Source organism: Manis pentadactyla, chromosome 4 (assembly GCF_030020395.1).
Source record: "Manis pentadactyla isolate mManPen7 chromosome 4, mManPen7.hap1, whole genome shotgun sequence".
Lineage (NCBI taxonomy): Eukaryota > Metazoa > Chordata > Mammalia > Pholidota > Manidae > Manis > Manis pentadactyla.
Window position 1 is genome coordinate 96320399 of NC_080022.1, and position 23263 is coordinate 96343661.

Sequence of the window (23263 nt, forward strand, 5' to 3'; positions counted from 1 at the left end):
AATCCTTTTCCCTTTGGTAACTGTTAGTCCATTCTGGGGTTCTGTGAATCTGCTGCTGTTTTGTTCCTTCAGTTTTTGCTTTGTTCTTATACTCCACAGATGAGGGAAATCATTCGATACTTGTCTTTCTCCACCTGGCTTATTTCACTGAGCATAATACCCTCTAGCTCCATCCATGTTGTTGCAAATGGTAGGATTTGTTTTGTTCTTATGGCTGAATAATATTCCATTGTGTATATGTACCACCTCTTCTTTATCCATTCATCTACTGATGGACACTTAGGTTGCTTCCATTTCTCGGCTATTGTAAATAGTGCTGCGATAAACATAGGGGTGCATATGTCTTTTTCAAACTGGGCTGCTGCATTCTTAGGGCAAATTCCTAGGAGTGGAACTCCTGGGTCAAATGGTATTTCTATTTTGAGTTTTTTGAGGAACCTCCATACTGCTTTCCACAACGGTTGAACTAATTTACATTCCCACCAGCAATGTAGGAGGGTGCCCCTTTCTTCACATCTTCGCCAACATTTGTTGTTTGTCTTTTGGATGGTGGCCATCCTAACAGCTGTGAGGTGATATCTCATTTCTCTGATGGCTAGGGATGTGGAGCATCTTTTCATGTGCCCGTTGGCCATCTGAATTTCTTCTTTGGAGAAGCGTCTGTTCAGATCCTCTGCCCAATTTTTAATTGGATTATTTGCTTTTTGTTTGTTGAGGTGTGTGAGCTCTATATACTTTGGATGTCAACCCTTTATCAGATGTGTCATTTATGAATATATTCTCCCATACTGTAGGATGTCTTTTTGTTATATTGATGGTGTCCTTTCCTGTACAGAAGCTTTCAGCTTGATATAGTCCCACTTGTTCATTTTTTAAATTAAAAAAATTTTTATTTTGGTGTCATTAATGTACAACTACATGAGGAATATTATGTTTACTAGACTCCCCCCTTCACCAAGTCCCCCCCCACAAACCCCATTACAGTCACTGTCCATCAGCGTAGTAAGATGCTATAGAATCACTACTTGTCTTCTTTGTGTTGCACAGCCCTCCCCGTGCCTCCCCCAATATTACACATGCTAATCTTAATGCCCCCTTTCTTTCCCCCCTTATTCCTCCCTTCCCACCCTTCCCACCCATCCTCCCCAGTCCCTTTCCCTTTGGTAACTGTTAGTTCATTCTTGGGTTCTGTGAATCTGCTGCTGTTTTGCTCCTTCAGTTTTTTCTTTGTTCTTATACTCCACATATGAGTGCAATAATTTGGTACTTGTCTTTCTCCGCCTGGCTTATTTCATTGAGCATAATACCCTCTAGCTCCATCCATGTTGTTGCAAATGGTAGGATTTGTTTTCTTCCTATGGCTGAATAATATTCCATTGTGTATATGTACCACATCTTCTTTATTCATTCATATACTGATGGACACTTAGGGTGCTTCCATTTCTTTGCTATCGTAAATAGTGCTGTGATAAACATAGCAGTGCATATGTCTTTGTCAAACTGGGCTGCTGCATTCTTAGGGTAAATTCCTAGGAGTGGAATTCCTGGGTTAAATGGTATTTCTGTTTTGAGTTTTTTGAGGAACCTCCATACTGCTTTCCACAATGGTTGAACTAGTTTACATTCCCACCAGCTGTGTAGGAGGGTTCCCCTTTCTCCACATCCTTGCCAACATTTGTTGTTGTTTGTCTTTTGGATGTTGGCCATCCTAACTGGTGTGAGGTGAAATCTCATTATGATTTTAATTTGCACTTCTCTGATGATTAGGGATGTGGGGCACCTTTTCATGTGCCTGTTAGCCATCTGAATTTCTTCTTTGGAGAAGTGTCTGTTCAGCTCCTCTGCCCATTTTTTAATTGGCTTATTTACTTTTTGTTTGTTGAGGTGTGTGAGCTCTTTATATATTTTGGAAGTCAACTCTTTATTGGATCTGTCATTTATGAATATATTCTCCCATACTGTAGGATACCTTTTTGTTCTATTGATGGTGTCCTTTGCTGTACAGAAGCCTTTCAGCTTGATATAGTCCCACTTGTTCATTTTTACTTTTGTTTCCCTTGCCCAGGGAGATATGTTCATGAAGAAGTTGCTCCATGTTTATGTCCAAGAGATTTTTGCCTATGTTTTTTTCTATGACTTTTATGGTTTCATGACTTATGTTCAGGTCTTTGATCCATTTCAAATTTACTTTTGTGTTTGGGGTTAGACAATGATCCAGTTTCATTCTCTTACATGTAGCTGTCTAGTTTTGCCAACACCAGCTGTTGAAAAGGCTGTCGTTTCCTCATTGTATATCCATGGCTCCTTTATTGTATATTAATTGACCATATATGTTTGGGTTAAAATCTGGCATCTCTATTGTGTACCACTGGTCTATGGATCTATTCTTGTGCCAGTACCAAATTGTCTTAATTACTTTGGCTTTGTAGTAGAGCTCGAAATTGGGAAGCGAAATCCCCCTTGCTTTATTCTTCCTTCTCAGGATTGCTTTGGCTATTCGGAGTCTTTTGTGGTTCCATATGAATTTTAAAACTATTTGTTCCAGTTCATTGAAGAATTCTGTTGGTGTTTTGATAAGGATTGCATTGAATCTGTAGATTGCTTTAGGCTGGATGGACATTTTGACGATATTAATTCTTCCTAGGCAAGAGGATGGGATGAGTTTCCATTTGTTAGTGTCCTCTTTAATTTTTCCTGAGTGTCTTGTAGTTTTCAGGGTATAGGTCTTTCACTTCATTGGTTAGGTTTATTCCTAGGTATTTTATTCTTTTTGATGCAATTGTGAATGGAAATGTTTTCCTGATTTCTCTTTCTGCTAGCTCATCATTAGTATAGGAAAGCAACAGATTTCTCTGTATTAATTTTGTATCCTGCAACTTTGTTGAATTCCGATATTAGTTCTAGTAGTTTTGGAGTGGAGTCTTTAGGGTTTTTTATGTACAATATCATGTCATCTACAAATAGTGACAGTTTGACTTCTTCTTTACCAATCTGAATGCCTTTTATTTCTTTGTTTTGTCTGATTGCTGTGGCTAGGACCTCCAGTACTATGTTGAATAAAAGTGGGGAGAGTGGGGATCCCTTTCTTGTCCCTGATATTAGAGGAAAAGCTTTCAGCTTCTCTCTGTTAAGTATGATGTTGGCTGTGGTTTTGTCATGTATGGCCTTTATTATGTTGAGGTACTTGCCCTCTATGCCCATTTTGTTGAGAGTTTTTATCATGAATGGATGTTGAATTTTGTCAAATGCTTTTTCAGCATCTATGGAGATGATAATGTGGTTTTTGTCCTTTTTGTTGATGTAGTAGATGATGTTGATGGATTTTCAAATATTGTACCATCCTTACATCCCTGAGATGAATCTCACTTGATCATGGTGTATGATCCTCTTGATGTATTTTTGAATTTGGTTTGCTAATATTTTGTGTATTTTTGCATCTATATTCATCAGTGATATTGGTCTGCAGTTTTCTTTTTTGTGGTGTCTTTACCTGGTTTTGGTATGAGAGTGATGCTGGCTTCATAGAATGAGTTTTGAAGTATTCCCTCCTCTTCTTTTTTTGGAAAACTTTAAGGAGAATGGGTATTATATCTTCTCTAAATGTCTGATAAAATTCAGTGGTGAATCCATCTTGTCTGGGGGTTTTGTTGCTGGGTAGTTTTTAATTACCGATTCAATTTCATTGCTGGTATTGGTTTATTCAGATTTTCGGTTTCTTCCTGGATCATTCTTAGAATGTTGTATTTTTCTAGAAAGTTGTCCATTTCTTCCAGGTTATCCAGTTTGTTAGCATGTAGATTTTCATAGTATTGTCTAATAATTTTTTGTATTTCTGTGGGGTCTGTAGTGATTTTTCATTTCTCATTTCTGATTCTGTTAATGTGTGTAGTTTCTCTTTTTTTCTTAATAAGTCTGGTTAGAGGTTTATCTATTTTGTTTATTTTCTCAAAGAACCAGCTCTTGGTTTTATTACTTTTTTCTATTGTTTTTCTTCTCAATTTTATTTATTTCTTCTCTGATGTTTATTATATTCCCCCTTCTGCTGACTTTGGGCCTCATTTGTTCTTCTTTTTCGAGTTTCAATAATTGTGACTTTAGACTATTCATTTGGGATTGTTCTTCTGTCTTTAAATAGGCCCGGATTGCTTTATACTTTCCTGTTAGAACTGCCTTTGCTGCATCCCACAGAAATTGGGGTGTTGTGCTGTTGTTTTCATTTGTCTTCATATATTGTTTGATCTCTGTTTTAATTTGGTCCTTGATCCATTGATTATTTAGGAGCATGTTGTTAAGCCTCCATTTGTTTGTGAGCCTTTTTGTTTTCTTTGTACAATTTATTTCTAGTTTTTTACCTTGTGGTCTGAGAAGTTGGTTGGTAGAATTTCAATCTTTTTGAATTTACTGAGACTCTTCTTGTGGCCTAGTATGTGGTATATTTTGGAAAATGTTTCATGTGCACTTGAGAAGAACATTTATCTGCTGCTTTTGGGTGTAGAGTTCTGTATATGTCTATTAAGTCCATCTGCTTTAATGTGTTGTTCAGTGCCTCTGTGTCCTTACTTATTTTCTGCCTGGTTGATCTGTCCTTTGGAGTGGTGTGTTGAAGTCTCCTAAAATGAATGCATTGCATTCTATTTCCTCCTTTAATTCTGTTAGTATTTGTTTGACATATGTAGGTGCTCCTGTGTTGGGTGCATAGATATTTATAATGGTTATATCCTCTTGTTGGACTGACCCCTTTATTATTATAAAATGTCCTTCTTTGTCTTTTGTGACTTTCTATTGTTTTGAAGTCTATTTTGTCTGATACAAGTACTGCAACTTCTGCTTTTTTCTCTCTATTAGTCGCATGAAATATCTTTTTCCATCCCTTTACTTTCAGTCTGTGTATGTCTTTGGATTTGAAGTGAGTCTCTTGTAGACATCATATGCATGGGTCTTGCTTTTTTTATCCATACTCTATGTCTTTTTTTTTTTGGTATCAGTAATCTATAATTACATGATGAACATTATGTTTACTAGGCTTCACCCTTCACCACGTACCGCCCCCCTCCCACAAACCCCATTTCAGTCACTGTCCACCAGCTTAGTTTTATGTCTTTTGATTGGTGCTTTCAGTCCATTTACATTTAAGGTGATTATCAGTATATATGTACTTATTGCCATTGCAGGCTTTGGATTCATGTTTACCAAAGGTTCAAAGGCAGCTTCTTTACTATCTAATTGTTTAACTTAACGCAATTATTACATTATTATAAACAGTCTGATGTTTATTTCTCTCCCTTCATTTTCTTTCTCCTCCACTCGTTATATGTTAGGTGTTTTATTCTGTATGCTTTGTTTTTCCCTTGAATCATTTTGTGGATAGCTGATTTTATTTTGCATATAGTTAGTATCTGTTGGTCTGCTTTCTTTACTGTGGTTTTATTTTCCCTGGTGAAAGCTATTTAGCCTTAGGCATTCTTCCATCTAGAGGAGTCCCTTTAAAATACATTGTAGAGATGGTTTGTGGGAGGCAAATTCCCTCAACTTTTGCTTATCTGGAAATTGTTTAATTCCTTCTTCAAATTTAAATGATAATATTACTGGACACAGTATTCTTGGTTCGAGGCCCTTCTTTTTCATTGCCTTGAATATACCATGCCATTCCCTTCTGGCCTCTAAAGTTTCTGCTGAGAAGTCTGATGATAACCTGATGGGTTTTCCTTTGTAGGTGAACTTTTTTCTCTCTCTGCTTTTAATACTCTGTCCTTGTCTTTGTTCTTTGCCATTTTAATTATTATATGTCTTGGTGTTGTCTTCCTTGGGTCCTTTGTGTTGGGAGATCTGTGGACATCCATGGTCTGAGAGACTATTTCCTCCCCCAGTTTGGCAAAGTTTTTAGCAATTATTTCTTCAAAGACACTTTCTATCCCTTTTTCTCTCTCTTCTTCTTCTGGTACCCCTATAATGCAGATATTGTTCTGTTTGGATTGGTCACATAGTTCTTTTAATATTATTTCATTTCTAGAGATCCTTTTATCTCTCCCTCAGCTTCTCTGTGATCCTCTTCTCTGATTTCTATTCCACTAGTAGTCTCTTCCACCTCATGCAGTCTGCTCTTAAATCCTTTCATTGTTTGTTTCATTTCTGTTATTTCCCTCCTGAATTCATCCTTTAGCTCTTGAATATTCCTCTGTAGCTCCATCAGCATGCTTATGACTTTTATTTTAAATTCTTTTTCAGGAAGATTGGTGATTTCAGTATCACCAAACCCTCTCTCTGGTGTTTGAGGGATTTTGGACTGAACAAGCTTCTTCTGCCTTTTCATGAGATGGGAGTGGTCGCTGGTGAGTGGCGCTTGTGTCAGCTGGGAGAACAAAGTCTCCTCCTGCTTGCTGGTCACCTCACCTGTCTCCACTGTCTTTGCCAGTTAACCGCACACAGGGAGCAGCCTCTGGGTTAATCCCATGAGCTGCCATGGGCAGGGTGGCCCTTGTGATGGCCTAGGTATCTGGCAGGGGTCACAGGTGAGCGGTGTGTGTTCTGCCAAGTAAATGGAGCCCCTTCGTGCTTCTCGGACTGCACCTGTCTCCGCTGTCCATACTGGTCAACCACATGCAGGGAGAAGCCTTTGTGTTAAGCTGTGTGGTTGCTATAGGTGGGGCTGCTCCCCGGATGTTCTGCAGCAATGGTGGGTCAGCCAGTTTGCTTGCAGTGCCAGTGGGGAGGAAGGAACAGCAGGGTGCTTATCACCACAAGGGGCTTTGGAGCTGCGTTGCCACCCATGGAGTTAGGATGCCTGAAGTTCCTTAAAATTCCCAGCCTGCTGGGCTGAGTGTGCCAGAACAATTTTGTCCACCTGTTAAACCCTTGTCCCTTTAAGACTTTTAAAGCACCTGCTTTTCTTTTGTCCCAGGGCGGCCGGCTGTGGGAACCTGTTTCCAGTCTCAATCTTGGACCTTGCTTTTCTGCTCCTCCAATATCCAGTGCACCATACAATGTGTGTCTGTGCACCATACAATGTGTGTCGGCACAAAATTAAGCCCAGTCTGTGCCGACCACCAGGGCTGGTTATTTAGCAGTCCTGTGGTTCCACTCCCTCCCCACTTTGATTCCCTTCCTTCTGCTGATTAGCTGGGGTGAGGGGAGTGCTCGGGTCCTGTTGGATCACACCTTTGTATACTACCCTTTTCTGTGAGATGTTGGTCTCTCGCAGATGTAGCTGGCTCGTGTACTGTATCTTCTGGTCACTTTTTTAGGAATAGTTGTATCTGCTGTATTTTCAAAATATATATCATTTTGGGAGGATATTTCCGCCACCCTTCTCACACCGCCATCTTGAGAATCTCCAAGTCTGATTATGTTTTGAACAAGATGCCAAGCCTCACCAAGAGTCCTGACTCTTAAAAAAAAAAAAAGTAAACTATGTCAATTGCAAATTATTAGTAGACCTTTGCTTCTCTGGCATTGTGTTTCTGAAAGTAAAAAGAGTATGATTCCCAGGTGACATGTGGCAAGTTCTGAGCAGGTGAATTGAAGCACTCGATGAGGTCCTGGAATGCTGTAGTGATAGAAGCAGATTAGAAAATGGGTAGGGAACTTTCCTGCTGTTGGTGATGTGAAAATATGAGCAAAGAAAACAAGCTTCCTTCAGAGTGTTTTATAAGCCTCCTCTGCATCCATTTATAAGAGAAGAAATTGATCTATTGCAGAGAGAAAGGAGGTCATTTTTCTGCTGGCCACTGCAGTCCTTCGGGATTGGACTCCTTGCCTTGGTGGGGCACCATTCCTGGCATAAGAAAGCCAGGCTGCTTGGGCAGCAGCATTCAAGGAAGTACTCTTTGCCAGATTCCTGAACCTCCCATAGGGAAGGCCCACCTGCTCCTGGCATAGTGAAAGTGCCTAACCAGAGGAAGCATAGATTATGCCAGGCAAGAGACCTGGAGTTAATTGATGCAGTGAATAACCAAGTCAGAAGGACCCTCTCAGTGATGCCTAACCATCCTACATAGCATACTTTATCATGGTAGGCCTATTTCAGGTTTGATCAAGACCATGTTAAGCACTGTGGGTTATACAAATGCACAGAAGGCACTATCATTGCCTTTGATAAACTTCAAACTTCAGGGGACATTTTATGTTTCTTTGAATAAACTCCATGTTAAATAAACTTATGGAAGACAAGGAACATATGAAGAAACTAAGAAAACTCATACAGTTGAATACAAAGATTTCTACTGAAAGGATTTAGGCTAAGATACTGTCAAGATGATGAGTTGGGGGCAGGATTTTTGAAGAAAAGAGTAATAGGCTTTACGGCTTTATTCTCATCTTGGTGAGAATTAGGAGGGAAGGTGAGAAGTAGCAAAAGAAGTAGCACTGACTGAACAATGTCCATGGGTGATGTATTGGATAGGATGGGCGGGGGTGCTTGAAGGGGATGGGCTTGGTGACAAGCTGAGGAATCTGGACTCATTGTACTTTGGTTCTTCCACATGAAGGTGGACTTTTCAGAACTTTCACCCAGTCTTGTTTACCAGGAGAGGGTAGAATGGAAGATGTATGGATAGGAAGATAACTCAGAGCTTGTTGCTGCAGAAATACAGATGTGAAAACAGGAATGGTGGTTAATGTGGGAATGGAAAAGACAGGTTGAATCTAAATGGCATAGAGGAGGAAGGACCGATAGGCCTTGGTGACCAAGAGGATGCTTACCAAGGACTGAGTGTTTCACAGATAATACACACATAGCCCATGTCAAATCAATGAGCCTGGGATGTGGGGAAAGGCAGGAGTCATGAAACTGAAGCAAAGATTGGTAAGTGGCTCTCCCAGGATACAACACGTCTCCTCATAGAGAGAAGGGTATTCTGAGAAACCTGAGTGTTCTTCCTATTGACTAGTTTATCTTGTCCTCATAATCGCCCCTGACATTCTCTTTGGTTAAAGCTTTTTGTCATCTAAATCCCAACCTCCATGACACTGATGTTTACCTTGAAACCGGCACACTCCTCTTTTGTTGGCGCAGTGATGGTGTGATCAGCACTCCTCTCTGTTGCTGTCTTCCTTCTGAACAAACTCAGGAGCCACAGGAGGCAGCAGGGGGATGTGCCTTTGTCCCTTCTCGGCAGGTGCTCATTCTCAACTTTACCTTCCACTAGACCTCACCCTTGATGGTTCTGACAAAGTGTTTATGGGTCTTCTACTGCATGGAATTGTTGTGTTCACTTAGGGTTTATGCCAGACCAGTTCAAGTGTTTCATCATAAATTCTTAATTTCTTGTGGGCATTTGCCAATCTTTGCTGCATGACTTGTTTGCGTCCTCAGCTCTTGATCTTCCCACAAGATACAAATGAGTCATCAGAATCTTCATCAGAAAGCTTTAGGCTCCTATTACCCTCCAGTACCTGTAGAAGTAAGTGTGAAAAATTAAGTATGAGCTTAGATTTGTTAAAAAGAAAACTGAAGGTTTTTGTTTTCTCCTTCAGTTTGTTTTTTGCTTGCTTGAGTGGTCTGCTCAGGAAATGGCCTTGAGCTAAGTGGGTTTTTGAGGTTTGGTTGTTTCATGATGTTTCTGTATCTTTTGGTTTTAGAATAGAATGGACTCCTAAAAATTGCTGCTTGCTTTTTAAAAAAGATCTGCAGCTCTGTTAAGACACTACAGTATTTTCAGATCCATATATTTTGGCAAAAAGACTCTGGAGGTCCTCTAAGCAAATTATCTTTCTTATCTCATATCTCTCTCCATCTTACGCCTCCCTAAGAAGAGAATAAAGTTAGAGATTGTTCTGAAATATGTGCTTGGGGCAAATGGATTTGAATTTTATTTTATTAGGTATCTTTTTGCTTATTAATTAGTAAAGTTCTGGTTTTGATGAATGTAAAGACACTAAGGGGATGGAGAGACTATGAAATTGTTTTTCTCATATTTGTCCAAACAAAAAAAAATCATTTTCCTTTTAGGGTTATGCTTTTCTACTCTGCAAATAAGCAAGGTAGTTTGAGATATTCTAATCTTTATCAGTAATTATGTCTATATCTTTATTTCTGAAATGCTTTATTAACTGGTCAAAGGTGTTTTTCACCATATTCTGGCTTGTTCACCATTATATAACCAACATTTGTTGAACAAATCAATGGATTTTTGTGGGGGGTTTTCTTCTTTAAAAAAAAGATACAGTAATTTTAAAAGAAGAAGTTTAAAAAGCATCCTTAATCCCAGCACTTACACAACTGATTCTTTATTTGCATATTTTAGCCTTCATTTAACCATGTACATACTTTTACATGACTTTAATTATTGTGAACTTGGAATTTTGTGTTTTTAAAATTTCTCCCATATTTTATGTGTTTTAGAAGAGCCAAATTAAATATTGCATTATTTAGAGCAATAAGAAATTCTCTCTAGGTGGGAATAATTTGAGACTATCTTATTCTCAACAAATATTGTTGAAGAATTATAGTCATTTTGTGTGGATTGGGACTGAAATTCTTTATTGGCTTCACTTGTCTATAAGCAAGATATCTCAATTATCTTTACTTTCCTGTTGTAAAGTTAAATAAAGTAGATGCAGCCTAATGGTGTTCAGAATATGATTTCCTAAAGGGAATTTGAGAAATGTTGCAAAACAGAAAGAATTGCTAATATTTTAAATAGCGGAAGTTCTAACAGCACATTTCCCAGTTTTCTTCAGGATTATTCCAGACTAATTTTGTTAACATTATTTATTGAACTTTTGTCCTCAAATAGAGGTTATATACTGATTTTTGGTTGTTCTCACACTGAATCAGGCACTCTTGGGCGGATCTGTACCCACTGAAGAGAGAATTTATGCAGGCTGAGATGTGGAAGCTTTTTCTGGAACAGCCTGCCTGTCAGGCTAAAATGCCACATGCACAGCAAGGCTTCCTGAAACAATGTCCTTTTCCAAGGCACTGGTTGCAGAGTAGAATTGTCTTCTCTAGAAATAGTTCTTCAGTCTTTTTGCCCTGAAAGCTATACTATTGCCAGCAAGGTGATTGGTTTTACTCTTTTTCTGCTCCTTCATAGTTTACTAGCATTACATACAAGGGATATTTGCCAACTTCCTGGTCAGGTGCTCCTCAGGGCCTCCCAAGAGCCCTGGGGCCTGGCCTACACTGACCAAACAACACCAGCACCACCTGCCTCCTCAGCCTGGTGCAGCTGTCAGCATTCTGAGCATCAGCTTGGACAGAGGAGGGGTACAGGGCTGTGGACCCCCTTGCTGCCTTTGCCAATTTTGTTTTGAGCCATGGACTTGGGTTGTAAATTATTTTGTGGGGAGTGGGCTCCAGGAAGAGCCACCATCCCTGCCCCCGTTCTTCCCCTGGAGAGCCTGTACAGAGATGTTTCTCTACATTTTTATTGTAAATGTGCACTGTACCACCATACTCCTGGATCCCAGCACTCTCAGTCATTATATCCAGAGCCCAAGTGAAGCCCCGAAAGTACTGGAGGGGCAGGGAGGTCCTGAAATCAACTTCCCATAATGAGGTCAGCACTTCTCCAACCTAAACCCCCGGGGAGAAATACTGTCAGAAGCAGCTGACTTTGTTTCATCCAAAAGAGACATTGAGGTCTATGTGGCAGACTGAAAAGTTCTGAATAAAAATGGCTTCTCTGGTGAAGAGAAGTTGGCCACTGATCACATGAGGAGAAACTTCCGGGAGAACAGTACAGGTAGAAGATGTCAACTCCAGTGTCTGCCTCCCTTTCAGGACCTAAGGGAACTTCATGGAATTCAGCTGGGATGTGAGGAAACAGAAGGTGTCCACAGGACCTTTATACTCACTGGGGAAGAGGCAGAACCCATCCAAGAGACCTGCAGTTCAGCTTCTATCTAGGAAGAAAGAAAAATGGTGAATTCGGCTTCAGGGTAATAGAGTGAAACAGTCTCAGAGCTGAGCAGGCTAAGCGTTATGCTCTGGTTAGCCACTCGTTTGTTAGAAACGAATTGTTAACCAGGTTCCTTCCTTGAGCAGGAAGGCGTTAGGGCCCTGGAGTGCAATGATGGCTTTGTTGTGTGACCACAGAGGTTGGTTACGTACTAATTTCCTCTGGGGCTTGTGATGCAGTCAGTAAACCACAGCTTCAACATGCTCTGCTCCAGCGGCAGCAGTGGCTTCATGATATCTCTTGGCCATGACACACATTTGACATGCCCTCCCTTAACCCGCTCAGACTGTCTCTCTTGCCCTGCAGCATGGACCAAAGAGAAATTCTGCAGAAGTTCCTGGATGAGGCCCAAAACAAGAAAATTAACAAAGAAGAGTTTGCCAGTGAGTTTCTGGTGAGTCTTATATCATGTGACAGGCACAGGGCCTTTACACAGACAATTTTGACTATGGTGGTCCAACTCTCCCAGACCAAATTGCTCTTGGGATAAAGTGGACATCAGACCTTGCCCGGGAAGAAGGGAGGAAAGCAACCTAAAAGTTTGACTTTTCTGGGTGGTGTGTGTGTTTTAGATACCCTCTCCAAAATATGGTTATTGTTTTGTTTGCTAACTCTTAGAATTTGACTAGGAAGCCTACAGAAGCCATACATATTTCCAGGTGTATAATATTAATAATTAATTGAACATCCAATGTTCTTAGGTATCTGAGTTGTCATTTATGCTTCAACTGAATAATTTTAATTAATATTAAGAGAAAAGAGACCAAGATTAACTTTTTTGTGGAACATTATGGTTTTTAGTCTCCCTAAGCAATTCCACTTGGACAATAAGGGCTCTTGAAGAACACCAAAACTATCTGCCACTGCATCTTGATTTTTCCTTTTCTTTTGTTTAATAAGAAAAAAACACATAATGTAGGGGGTGGCATGGGGAAGGCAGTATAACACAGAGAAGACAAGTAGTGATTCTATAGCATCTTACTATGCTGGTGGACAGTGACTGTAATGTGGTATGTGGTGGGGACTTCATAATGGGGGAATCTAGTAACTATAATGTTGCTCATGTAATTGTACGTTAATGATATCAAAATTTTAAAAATTCACATTAAAAAAAAAGAAAAAAAATTAGGCATGTTTTTTCAATAATGGGATTTCCTTAACCTGCTTTTGCTTAGAGGGGCAGAATGACTGGGATGGGGAGTAGAATAAAGTGAGGGACGTGGAGAGAAATGTAAGAGCAAAGTAGCCTGGGGTCAGCTAGGGGAGGTTATCCAGAGGAACACTGTATCTCCTCTGAGGGAACTGTAATTATTGATGCAGGGGTGGCTGGGTAGGCCTCATTCATCCTCTAAGCTAGCACACCAGATAGCACAGGTCTGAGTACATATTATGTATTTTGGAATACTTCCAACCGGTGTTTCATACAAAACTTCAAACCTGAGCACTTCAGCTGTGAAGAAGTAGGAAAAGGGAATTGAAGTACAAATCTGAAATTAAATCATGATTCTGTTGTCAACCAAATTATCAAGTATTTCCATGTTCCTTGATCTCCCCCAAATATGTTTTCTAACTTTCAAAATGGGGATAATAACTCACGCCCCACCTATCCTCACAGGATTCTTGTGATGACTAAACATCTCTAATAATAATAATTAAATGCATTCATTAATTCAGGATTATGTACTGAGCACCTACTGTCTGCCAAGTTCAGTTCTAGGCACTGCAGATATGCGGTGAACAAACACCAAACCCTCTGCCCTCATGGAGCTAACTTTCTAGGACCAGATAGTAGATGTGAAGACACTGTAGTCTCAAATGATTTGATATTATGACTGAGTGATTATATATTATGATAGAAACCTCTACGTGAGCTCAGTTTGTAGAATACCATGGTGTTATGAAAAATGTGCTCTCATTGCCACTGGCCAGGCCATCTGAATCCCTCTGAGCAGAGTTACCAGAGAGTCAGGAAAGGGAAAACTCCCGGCCTTTGTGTCTGTTTAAACATGTTCCTGCCCCTGGACTGTAACTCCTGAGCTGAATTCACCCAATGCCCAGAGCAGATAGGGCCAGCCTCTGTTTTATGTTGTTTGTGTTTTTCAGAATAATATAGACTACATCCCTAATATTTCACTTTTTCTTAGCTCAGTCACTATAATCTCTCACCAAATTACAGCATTCACTTCACCTCCTATTTTTTCTGCCTCTAGCTTTGCCCCACTTTCAATCAATTTTCCATGCAATAGCCAAGTGATCATTTAATAATACAAATCTGGTTATTTTCTCCCTACTTCAAAACATTTTAAAGTTTGTGCCTTTTTCTGTTTAAAATTGTGAACTCTAGTACACATGTAGAAAAGTACATAAAAGGTGTGTAAGGATAATTATAAAGCAGCCACCAGTCAGGTCAAGAAGAGAACATTGTCAGACCCCAGAAGATCTCTATATTTCCCTTCTCCATGAGGCCCCACGCCCCACCCCCACCCTGTCGAACCCTGTCCGAGGAATAATCACAACGCTGACTTTTCTCTTAATCACTTCCTTGCTTTTTTATCTCCTGATTTTTAAGGCCTTCTTTTGGGTGGTGATTAAGTGGAGCCTCACTGTTCACTGACTCATGTCCTCCAGTGGAAAAACGGAGTCTTGCCCTAGCTCCACCCAGAGGCTCAGCTGAAATACCAGAGGGAATCTTGGGGGAGTTGGGGAGTGGCGAATGGGGCTATGTTGCTTGCTTGGACAAGGTAAATACTGCCATTAAATTGGAGGGCTTTCCACTTACTTGGTCATGTCCCACCCCCCACCTTAAATCCTTTAATGTGTTCTCCCAGGATTTGATATTTCTGAGGTTTGAGGACTGATTCTGCAGCACAAGGCCAGCACTGACCTAAATGGTGGTGCCTTTGTGGGAATCATCAAAAAGTCATCTCTACTTCCAGTTAGACATTTTGTGTACCGCACCCCCCCTGCCAGGCTCATGGCTAAGATTTCAGTCCCCACTTCCTTGTTGGCCAGGTATCTTCATGCCAACCCTGCAATCACAGATGAAGTCGATACCATACTGCTGAGGCCTTTTCCTAGGAAAAGACTAAATTCAAAACCTTTCTGTAGTTGAAACTGCCACTGACCACTCCTAGAACGTTTTCATACATTCGTTCACATATTTTTTGAGTGCTTACTATGTGCAAAGCATTGTGCTAGATGCTGGCAATGCAATGCACTGCTCTGTGCTTTGGTGGAATTCATATTAGAGGCTGTCTTAGAGAGGCAAACATTAACCAACTAATCACTCTATTAAATACTGAATTATAACGATGGAAAACTTCTTAAAGGTACTTTAAAAAAGTGGTTATGGTTATTATTCTTACAAAATAGTAATATTGCAAGTGAAAAGAAAATCAATTCCCCATAATACCAACATCCCAACATAATTTTTTTTGGGGGTGGTGGTGAAAATTCTAGTTCTTGTCCATTTACATAATGCCACTTAGAGTATTATAATTAGAGCATACATACAATTTTGTGTTCTCATATTTCCACTTGTCTTTATGCCAAAATCATTTGTCATGCTGATTAAAATCTGTATTTATGGCTTTTGATGTAGCATGGTATAATGGAAGAATAATAGTAATCATAGTAGCTTATACTTCTACACCTCTTATAGAAACTTTTCTAAACACTTTTATATATCAACTCATCTAATCCACTGAGGAAGATACCACTATTATTTCCATCTTATAGATGAGGAAACTGAGACACAGAGAGGTTGATTGACTTGCTCAAGGTCACATATCTAGTAAGTGGTGGAACAGATTCAAATTCAGGTAGTCTTGCCTTACTGTTTGTGCTTGTTAACAACTTTGGAGTTGCATAAAGCTGGGTTTGAATTTAGGTTCTGCCTATTATTAGCTGTGTGACCTTGAACAAAATCCCTAAAAAGTAGAAACAGATAATATTCACTTTGCAGATTGCTGTGACAATATCAGAATAAATATATAAAATGCCTGACGTGTAGTAGACACCCCCAAAATTTAATTATTTCTCTATCATCGGACATTTAAGGTATTTCTAATTTTTCATGATTATTGATAACACTGCAATAAATATGTTTGTCCATGTGGTTTTCCCCTTCTTCTGGATTATATCCTGAAGTTAAGTCCCCAAAAGTGTTATTACTGGGTCAAAGAATATTTGCATCTAATTGGTTACATATCATCAAATGTATTTCCAAAAGAGTTTTTTTTTCTATTTTTTAATATCTGAATTTATCATCTTCTCTATGACTTTGCTGGTCTTAATAACTATAAAAGATAATAGCAGATAATTTTTTTTGATGGCTTACCATATGCTAGGCAATCTAAGTGGTTTACCATATGTGATCTTAATCATGACAACAACCCCAAGAGGGAAGTATTATCTTCATTTCACCCATGAGATGGCAAGCCAAGATCTGAAACTCTGGTCTGTTTGATTCCAAAGTCTCAACTTCTATACATACACTGCATCATATCATGTAATATTTTTTCTTCTCTAATTAGTGTAAAATAGTACTTTGTTATGTTAAATTTACTAATTTAATTTCTGAGCCCGAAAAATTTCCATGAATTTCTTTTTTTTTTATTAAGGTATCATTGATATACAGTCTTATGCTCAGATTTCACATGAGCAACATTGTGGTTACTACATTCCCCCTATTATCAAGTCCTCACCATATACCCCATTACAGTCATTGTCCATCAGCATAGTAAGCTTCTCTATGCTATACTTCCTTCCCCGTGATCCCCCTATATTATGTGTGCTATTCATAATGCCCCTTAATCCTCTTATCCCTCCATTCCCACACACACTCCCCAGTCCCTTTTCCTTAGGTAACTATTAGTCCATTCTTGGGTTCTGTGGGTCTGCTGCTATTTTGTTCCTTCAGTTTTGCTTCGTTGTGATACTCCACAGATGAGTGAAATCATTTGATACTTGTCTTTTTCCACCTGGCTTATTTCACTGAGCAAAATACCCTCTAGCTCCATCCATGTTGTGGCAAATGGTAGGATTTGTTTTCTTCTCATGGCTGAATAATATTCCATTGTGTATAGGCACCACATCTTTTAAAAAATTTTTTTATTAAGGTATGATTGATATACACTCTTATGAAGGTTTCACATGAAAAAACAATGTGGTTACTACATTTACCCACATTATCAAGGCCCCACCCATACCCCAATGCAGTCACTGTCCATCAGTGTAGCAAGATGCCACAGATTCATTTTGTGCCTTCTCTGTGCTACACTGTTCTCCCTGTGATCCCCCACACCATGTGTGCTAAATATAATACCTCTCAATCCCCTTCTCCCTCCTTCCCCACCCGCTCTCCCACACTCCTCCCCTTTGGTAACTCCTAGTTCATTCTTGCAGTCTCTGAGTCTTCTGCCATTTTGTTCCTTCAGTTTTGCTTCATTGTTATACTCCACAAATGAGGGAAATCATTTGGCATTTGTCTTTCTCTGCCTGGCTTATTTCTCTGAGCATAATGTCCTCCAGCTCCATCCATGTTGTTGAAAATGGTAGGATTTGTTTCTTTCTTATGGCTGAATAGTATGCCATTGTGTATATGTACCATATCTTCTTTATCCATTCATCTACTGATGGACACTTAGGTTGCTTCCATATCTTGGCTATTGTAAAAAGTGCTGCAATAAACATAGGGGTGCATATGTCTTTTTGAATCTGAGAAATTGTATTCTTTGGGTAAATTCCAAGGAGTGGGATTCCTGGGTCAAATGGTATTTCTATTTTGAGATTTTTGAGGAACCTCCATATTGCTTTCCACAATGGCTGAACTAGCTTACATTTCCACCAGCAGTGTACGAGGGTTCCCCTTTCTCCGCATCCTTGCCAGCATTTGTTATTCTTAGTCTTTTTGATGCTGGCCATCCTTACTGGTGTGAGGTGATATCTCATTGTAGTTTTAATTTGCATTTCCCTGATGATTAGTGATGTGAAGCATCTTTTCATGTGTCTGTTGGCCATCTGAATTTCTTCTTTGGAGAACTGTCTCTTCATATCCTCTGCCCATTTGTTAATTGGGTTATTTGCTTTTGGGGTGTTGAGGCGTGTAAGTTCATTTTATATTTTGGATGTAAAACCTTTGTTGGATATGTCATTTACAAATATATTCTCCCATACTGTAGGATGCCTTTTTGTTCTGTTGATGGTGTCCTTTGCCAACAGAAACATTTTAGTTTGATGTAGTACCATGAGTTCATTTTTGCTTTTGTTTCCCTTGCTCGAGGAGATGCATTCAGGAAGAAGTTCCTTATGCTTATATTTAGGAGATGTTTGCCTATATTTTTTTCTAAGAGTTTTATGGTTTCATGATTTACATTCAAGTCTTTAATCCATTTCGAGTTTACTTTTGTGTATGGGGTTAAACAATAATCCATTTTCATTCTCTTGCATGTAGCTGTCCAGTTCTGCCAACACCAGCTGTTGAAGAGGCTGTCATTTCCGCATTGTATGTCCATGGCTCCTTTATCATATATTAATTGATCATATATGGTTGGGTTTATATCAGGGCTCTCTAGTCTGTTCCATTGGTCTATGGGTCTGTTCTTGTGCCAGTACCAAATTGTCTTGATTACCATGGCTTTGTAGTAGAGCTTGAAGTTGGGGAGTGTAATTCCCCCTGCTTTATTCTTCCTTCTCAGGATTGCTTTGGCTATTCGAGGTCTTCTGTGGTTCCATATGAATTTTAGGATGATTTTCTCTAGTTCATTGAAGAATGCTGTTGGTATTTTGATAGGAATTGCATTGAATCTATAGATTGCTTTTGGCAGGACAGCCATTTTGACTATATTAATTCTTCCTATCCATGAGTATGGGATGTGTTTCCATTTATTGGTATCTTCTTTAATTTCTCTCATGACTGTTTTGTAGTTTCAGAGTACAGGTCTTTCATTTCCTTGGTTAGGTTTATTCCTAGGTATTTTATTATTTTTGATGCAATCTTGAATGGAATTGTGTTCCTGATTTCTCTCTCTGATAGTTCATTGTTAGTGTACAGGAATGCCAGATTTCTGTGTATTAATTTTGTATCCTACAACTTTGCTGAATTCAGATATTAGTTCTGGTAGTTTTGGAGAGGATTCTTCAGGGTTTTTTATGTACAATATATGTCATCTGCAAATAGTGACAAATTAACTTCTTCCTTGCCAACCTGGATGCCTTTTATTTCTTTGTGTTGTCTGATTGCCGTGGCTAGGACCTCCTGTACTATGTTGAATAGAAGTGGGGAGAGTCGGCATCCTTGAAAGGAAAAGCTTTCAGCTTCTTACTGTTTAGTATGATGTTGGCTGTGGGTTTGTCATATATGGCCTTTATTATGTTGAGGCATTTGCCCTCCATACCCATTTTGCTGAGAGTTTTTATCATGAATGGATGTTGAATTTTGTCAAATGCTTTTTCAACATCTATGGAGATGATCGTTTGGTTTTTGTCCTTCTTTCTGTTGGTGTGGTGGATGATGTTGATGGATTTTCGAATATTGTACCATCCTTACATCCCTGAGATGAATCTCACTTGATCATGGTGTATGATCCTCTTGATGTGTTTTTGAATTTGGTTTGCTAATACTTTGTTTAGTATTTTTACATCTATGTTCATCAGGGATATTGGTCTGTAATTTTCTTTTTTTGTAGTGTCTTTGCCTGGTTTTGGTATTAAGAGTGATGCTGGCCTAATAGAATGAGTTTGGAAGTATTCTCTCCTTTTCTACTTTTTGGAAAACTTAAAGGAGAATGGGTATTAGATCTTTACTAAATGTTTGATACAATTCAGTGGTGAAGCCATCTGGTCCAGGAATTTTGTTCTTAGGTAGGTTTTTGATTAACAGTTCAATTTTGTTGCTGGTAATTGGTTTATTCAGATTTTCTGTTTCCTCCTTGGTCAGCCTTGGAAGGTTGTATTTTTCTAGAAAGTTGTTCATTTCTTCTAGGTTATCCAGTTTGTCAGCATATAATTTTTCATAGTATTCTCTTATAATTATTTGTATTTCTGTGTTGTCTGTTGTGATTTCTTCCTTTCTCATTTCTGATTCTGTTCATGTTTGTAGACTCTCCTTTTTTCTTGATAAATCTGGCTGTGGGCTTATCTATTTTGTTTATTTTCTGTAAGAACCAGCTCTTGCTGTCATTGATTCTTTCTATTGTTTTATTCTTCTCAATTTTATTTATTTCTGCTCTAATCTTTATTATGTCCCTCTTTCTACTGACTTTGGGCCTCATTTGTTCTTCTTTTCCTGGTTTCATTAATTGTAAGTTTAGACTGCTTATATGGGATTGTTATTCTTTCCTGAGGTAGGCCTGTATTGCAATATACTTTCCTCTTAGCATGGCCTTGGCCACCTCCCACAGATTTTGCAGTGTTGAATTATTGTTGTCATTTGTCTCCATATATTGCTTGATCTCTGTTTTTATTTGGTCATTGATCCATTGGTTATTTAGGAGCATGTTGTGAAGCTTCCAAGTGTTTGTGGGATTTTTCATTTTATTTGCATAAGTTATTTCTAGTTTCATACCTTTGTGGTCTGAGAAACTATTTGGTACAATTTCAATCTTTTTGAATTTACTGAGGCTCTTTTTGTGGCCTAGTGTATGATCTATTCTTGAAAATGTTCCATGTGAACTTGAGAAGAATGGGTATTCTGCTGCTTTTGGGTGTAGAGCTCTGTAGATGTCTGTTAGGTCCATCTGTTCTAATGTGTTGTTCAGTGCCTCTGTGTCCTTATTTATTTTCTGTCTGGCTGATCTGTCCTTCAGAGTGAGTGGAGTGTTGAAGTCTCCTAGAATGAATGCATTGCATTCTATTTCCCCTTTTAATTCAGTTAGTATTTGTTTCACATATGTAGGTGGTCCTGTGTTGGGAGCATAGATATTTATAATGGTTATATCTTCTTGTGGGATTGACCCCTTCATCATTATGTAATGTCCTTCTTTGTCTCTTGTGACTTTCTTTGTTTTGAAGTCTATTTTATCTGAAACAAGTACTGCAACTACTGCTTTTTTCTCTCTATTAGTTGCATGAAATATCTTTTTCCATCCTGTCACTTTTAGTCTGTGTATGTCTTTGGGTTTAATGTGGGTCTCCTGTAGGCAGCATATACATGTGTCTTGTTTTTTATCCATTCAGTGACCCTATGTCTTTTGATTGGTGCATTCAGTCCATTTACATTTAGGGGTACCACATCTTTTTTATTCATTCATCTACTGATGGACATTTAGGTTGCTTCCATTTCTTGGCTATTGTAAATAGTGCTGTGATAAACACTGGGGTACATATGTCTTTCTGAATCTGGGATCCTGTATTCTTAGGGTAAATTCCTATGAGTGAAATTCCTCTACCAAATGGCATTTCTATTTTGACTTTTTTGAGGAACCTCCATACTGCTTTCCACAATGGTTTAACTAATTTACATTGCCTCCAGCAGTGTAGGAGTGTTCCCCTTTCTCCACATCCTCTCCAGCATTTGTTTTTGTTTGTCTTTTGGATGGTGGCCATCCTATCTGGCATGAGGTGATACCTCATTAGGGTTTTAATTTGCAGTTTGTTGATAATTAGTGATGTGGAGCATCTTTTCATGTGCATGTTGGCCATCTGAATTTCTTCTTTGGAGAAGTGTGTGTTCAGATCCTCTGCCCATTTTTTTATTGGATTATTTGCTTTTTGTTTGTTGAGGCACATGAGCTCTTTATATATTTTGGATATCAGCCCCTTATCAGATATGTCATTTATGAATATATTCTCCCATACTGTAGTACGTCTTTTTTGTTCTACTGATGGTGTCGTTTGCTGTACAGAAGCTTTTTATTTTGATATAGTCCCACTTGTTCATTTTTGCTTTTGTTTCCTTTGCCCGAGGAGATATGTTCATGAAAAAGTTGCTCATGTTTATATTCAAGAGTGTTTTGCCTATGTTTTCTTCTAAGAATTTTATGGTTTCATGACTTAACATTCAGGTCTTTGATCCATTTTAAGTTTACTTTTGTGTATGGAGCTCTATAGTAATCCTAGCTGTCATGATAATTTTCAATCTGCATCTCTTCATATAAATTTTCTGTTCATCTACTTTTTTTTGGTATCATTAATCTACAATTACATGAGGAACATTATGTTTACTAGCCTCTCCCCAGCACTAAGTCTGCCCGACATACCCCATTACAGTCACTGTCCATCAGCATAGTAAGATGATGTAGAACCACTACTTGTCTTCTCTGTGATGTACAGCCCTCTCTGTGCCCTCCCCTCACATTATACATGCTAATTATAATACCCCATTTCTTTTCCCTCCCCCTTATCCCTCCCTTCCTACCCATCCTCCCCAGTCCCTTTCCCTTTGGTAACTTGGTCCATTCTTGGGTTCTGTGAGTCTGCTGCTGCTTTGCTCCTTTAGTTTTCTTCTTTTTTCTTATACTCTACAGATGAGTGAAATCATTTGATACTTGTATCCACCTGGCTTATTTCACTGAGCGTAATACCCTCTAGCTCCATCCATGTTGTTGCAAATGGTGAGATTTGCATTCTTATGACTGAATAATATTCCATTGTGTATATGTACCACATCTTTGTTATCCATTCATCTACTGATGGACACTTAGGTTGCTTCCATTTCTTGGTTATTGTGAACAGTGTTGTGATAAACATAGGGGTGCATCTGTCTTTTTCAAACTGGGTTGCTGTATTCTTAGGGTAAATTCTTAGGAGTGGAATTCCTGGGTCAAATGTTATTTCTATTTTGAGTTTTTTGAGAAACGTCCATACTGCTTTCCACAGTGGTTGAACTAATTTACATTCCCACCAGCAGTGTAGGAGGGTTCCCCTTTCTCCACAACCTTCCCAGCATTTGTTGCTGTTTGTCTTTTGGATGGTGGTGATCCTTACTGGTGTGAGGTGATATCTCATTGTGGTTTTAATTTGCATTTCTCTGATGACTAGCGATGTGGAGCATCTTTTCATGTGTTGTTGGCTATCTGAATTTCTTCTTTGGAGAACTGTCTATTCAGCAATTCTCAGCATTTTTTAATTGGATTATGTGCTTTTTGTTTGTTGAGGTGCATGAGCTCTTTATACATTTTGGATGTCAACCCTTTGTCAGGCAGTAGGATGCCTTTTTTTCTATTGGTAGTGTCCTTTTCTGTATAGAAGCTTTTCAGCTTGATATAGTCCCACTTGTTCATTTTTGCTTTTGTTCCCCTTGCCCAGGGAGATATGTTCATGAAGAGGTTGCTCATTTTTGTGTCCAAGAGATTTTAGCCTATGTTTTTTTCTATGACTTTTATGGTTTCACGACTTACATTCAGGTCTTTGATCCATTTCAA

At 38.9% G+C, this 23263-nt stretch overlaps 1 protein-coding gene across 1 annotated transcript in view; it reads left to right on the forward strand.

Annotated features, from left to right (window-relative positions):
* The first annotated feature begins 12109 nt into the window (after window positions 1-12109).
* The window catches only part of PTPN22 (protein tyrosine phosphatase non-receptor type 22), a 65263-nt gene continuing 54109 nt past the window's right edge, over window positions 12110-23263 (forward strand). The window contains exon 1 of the mRNA XM_036923398.2: window positions 12110-12294. Within this exon, the coding sequence (XP_036779293.2) occupies window positions 12163-12294 (132 nt within the window). The 5' untranslated portion in view covers window positions 12110-12162. The remainder of the gene's footprint in view (window positions 12295-23263) is intronic.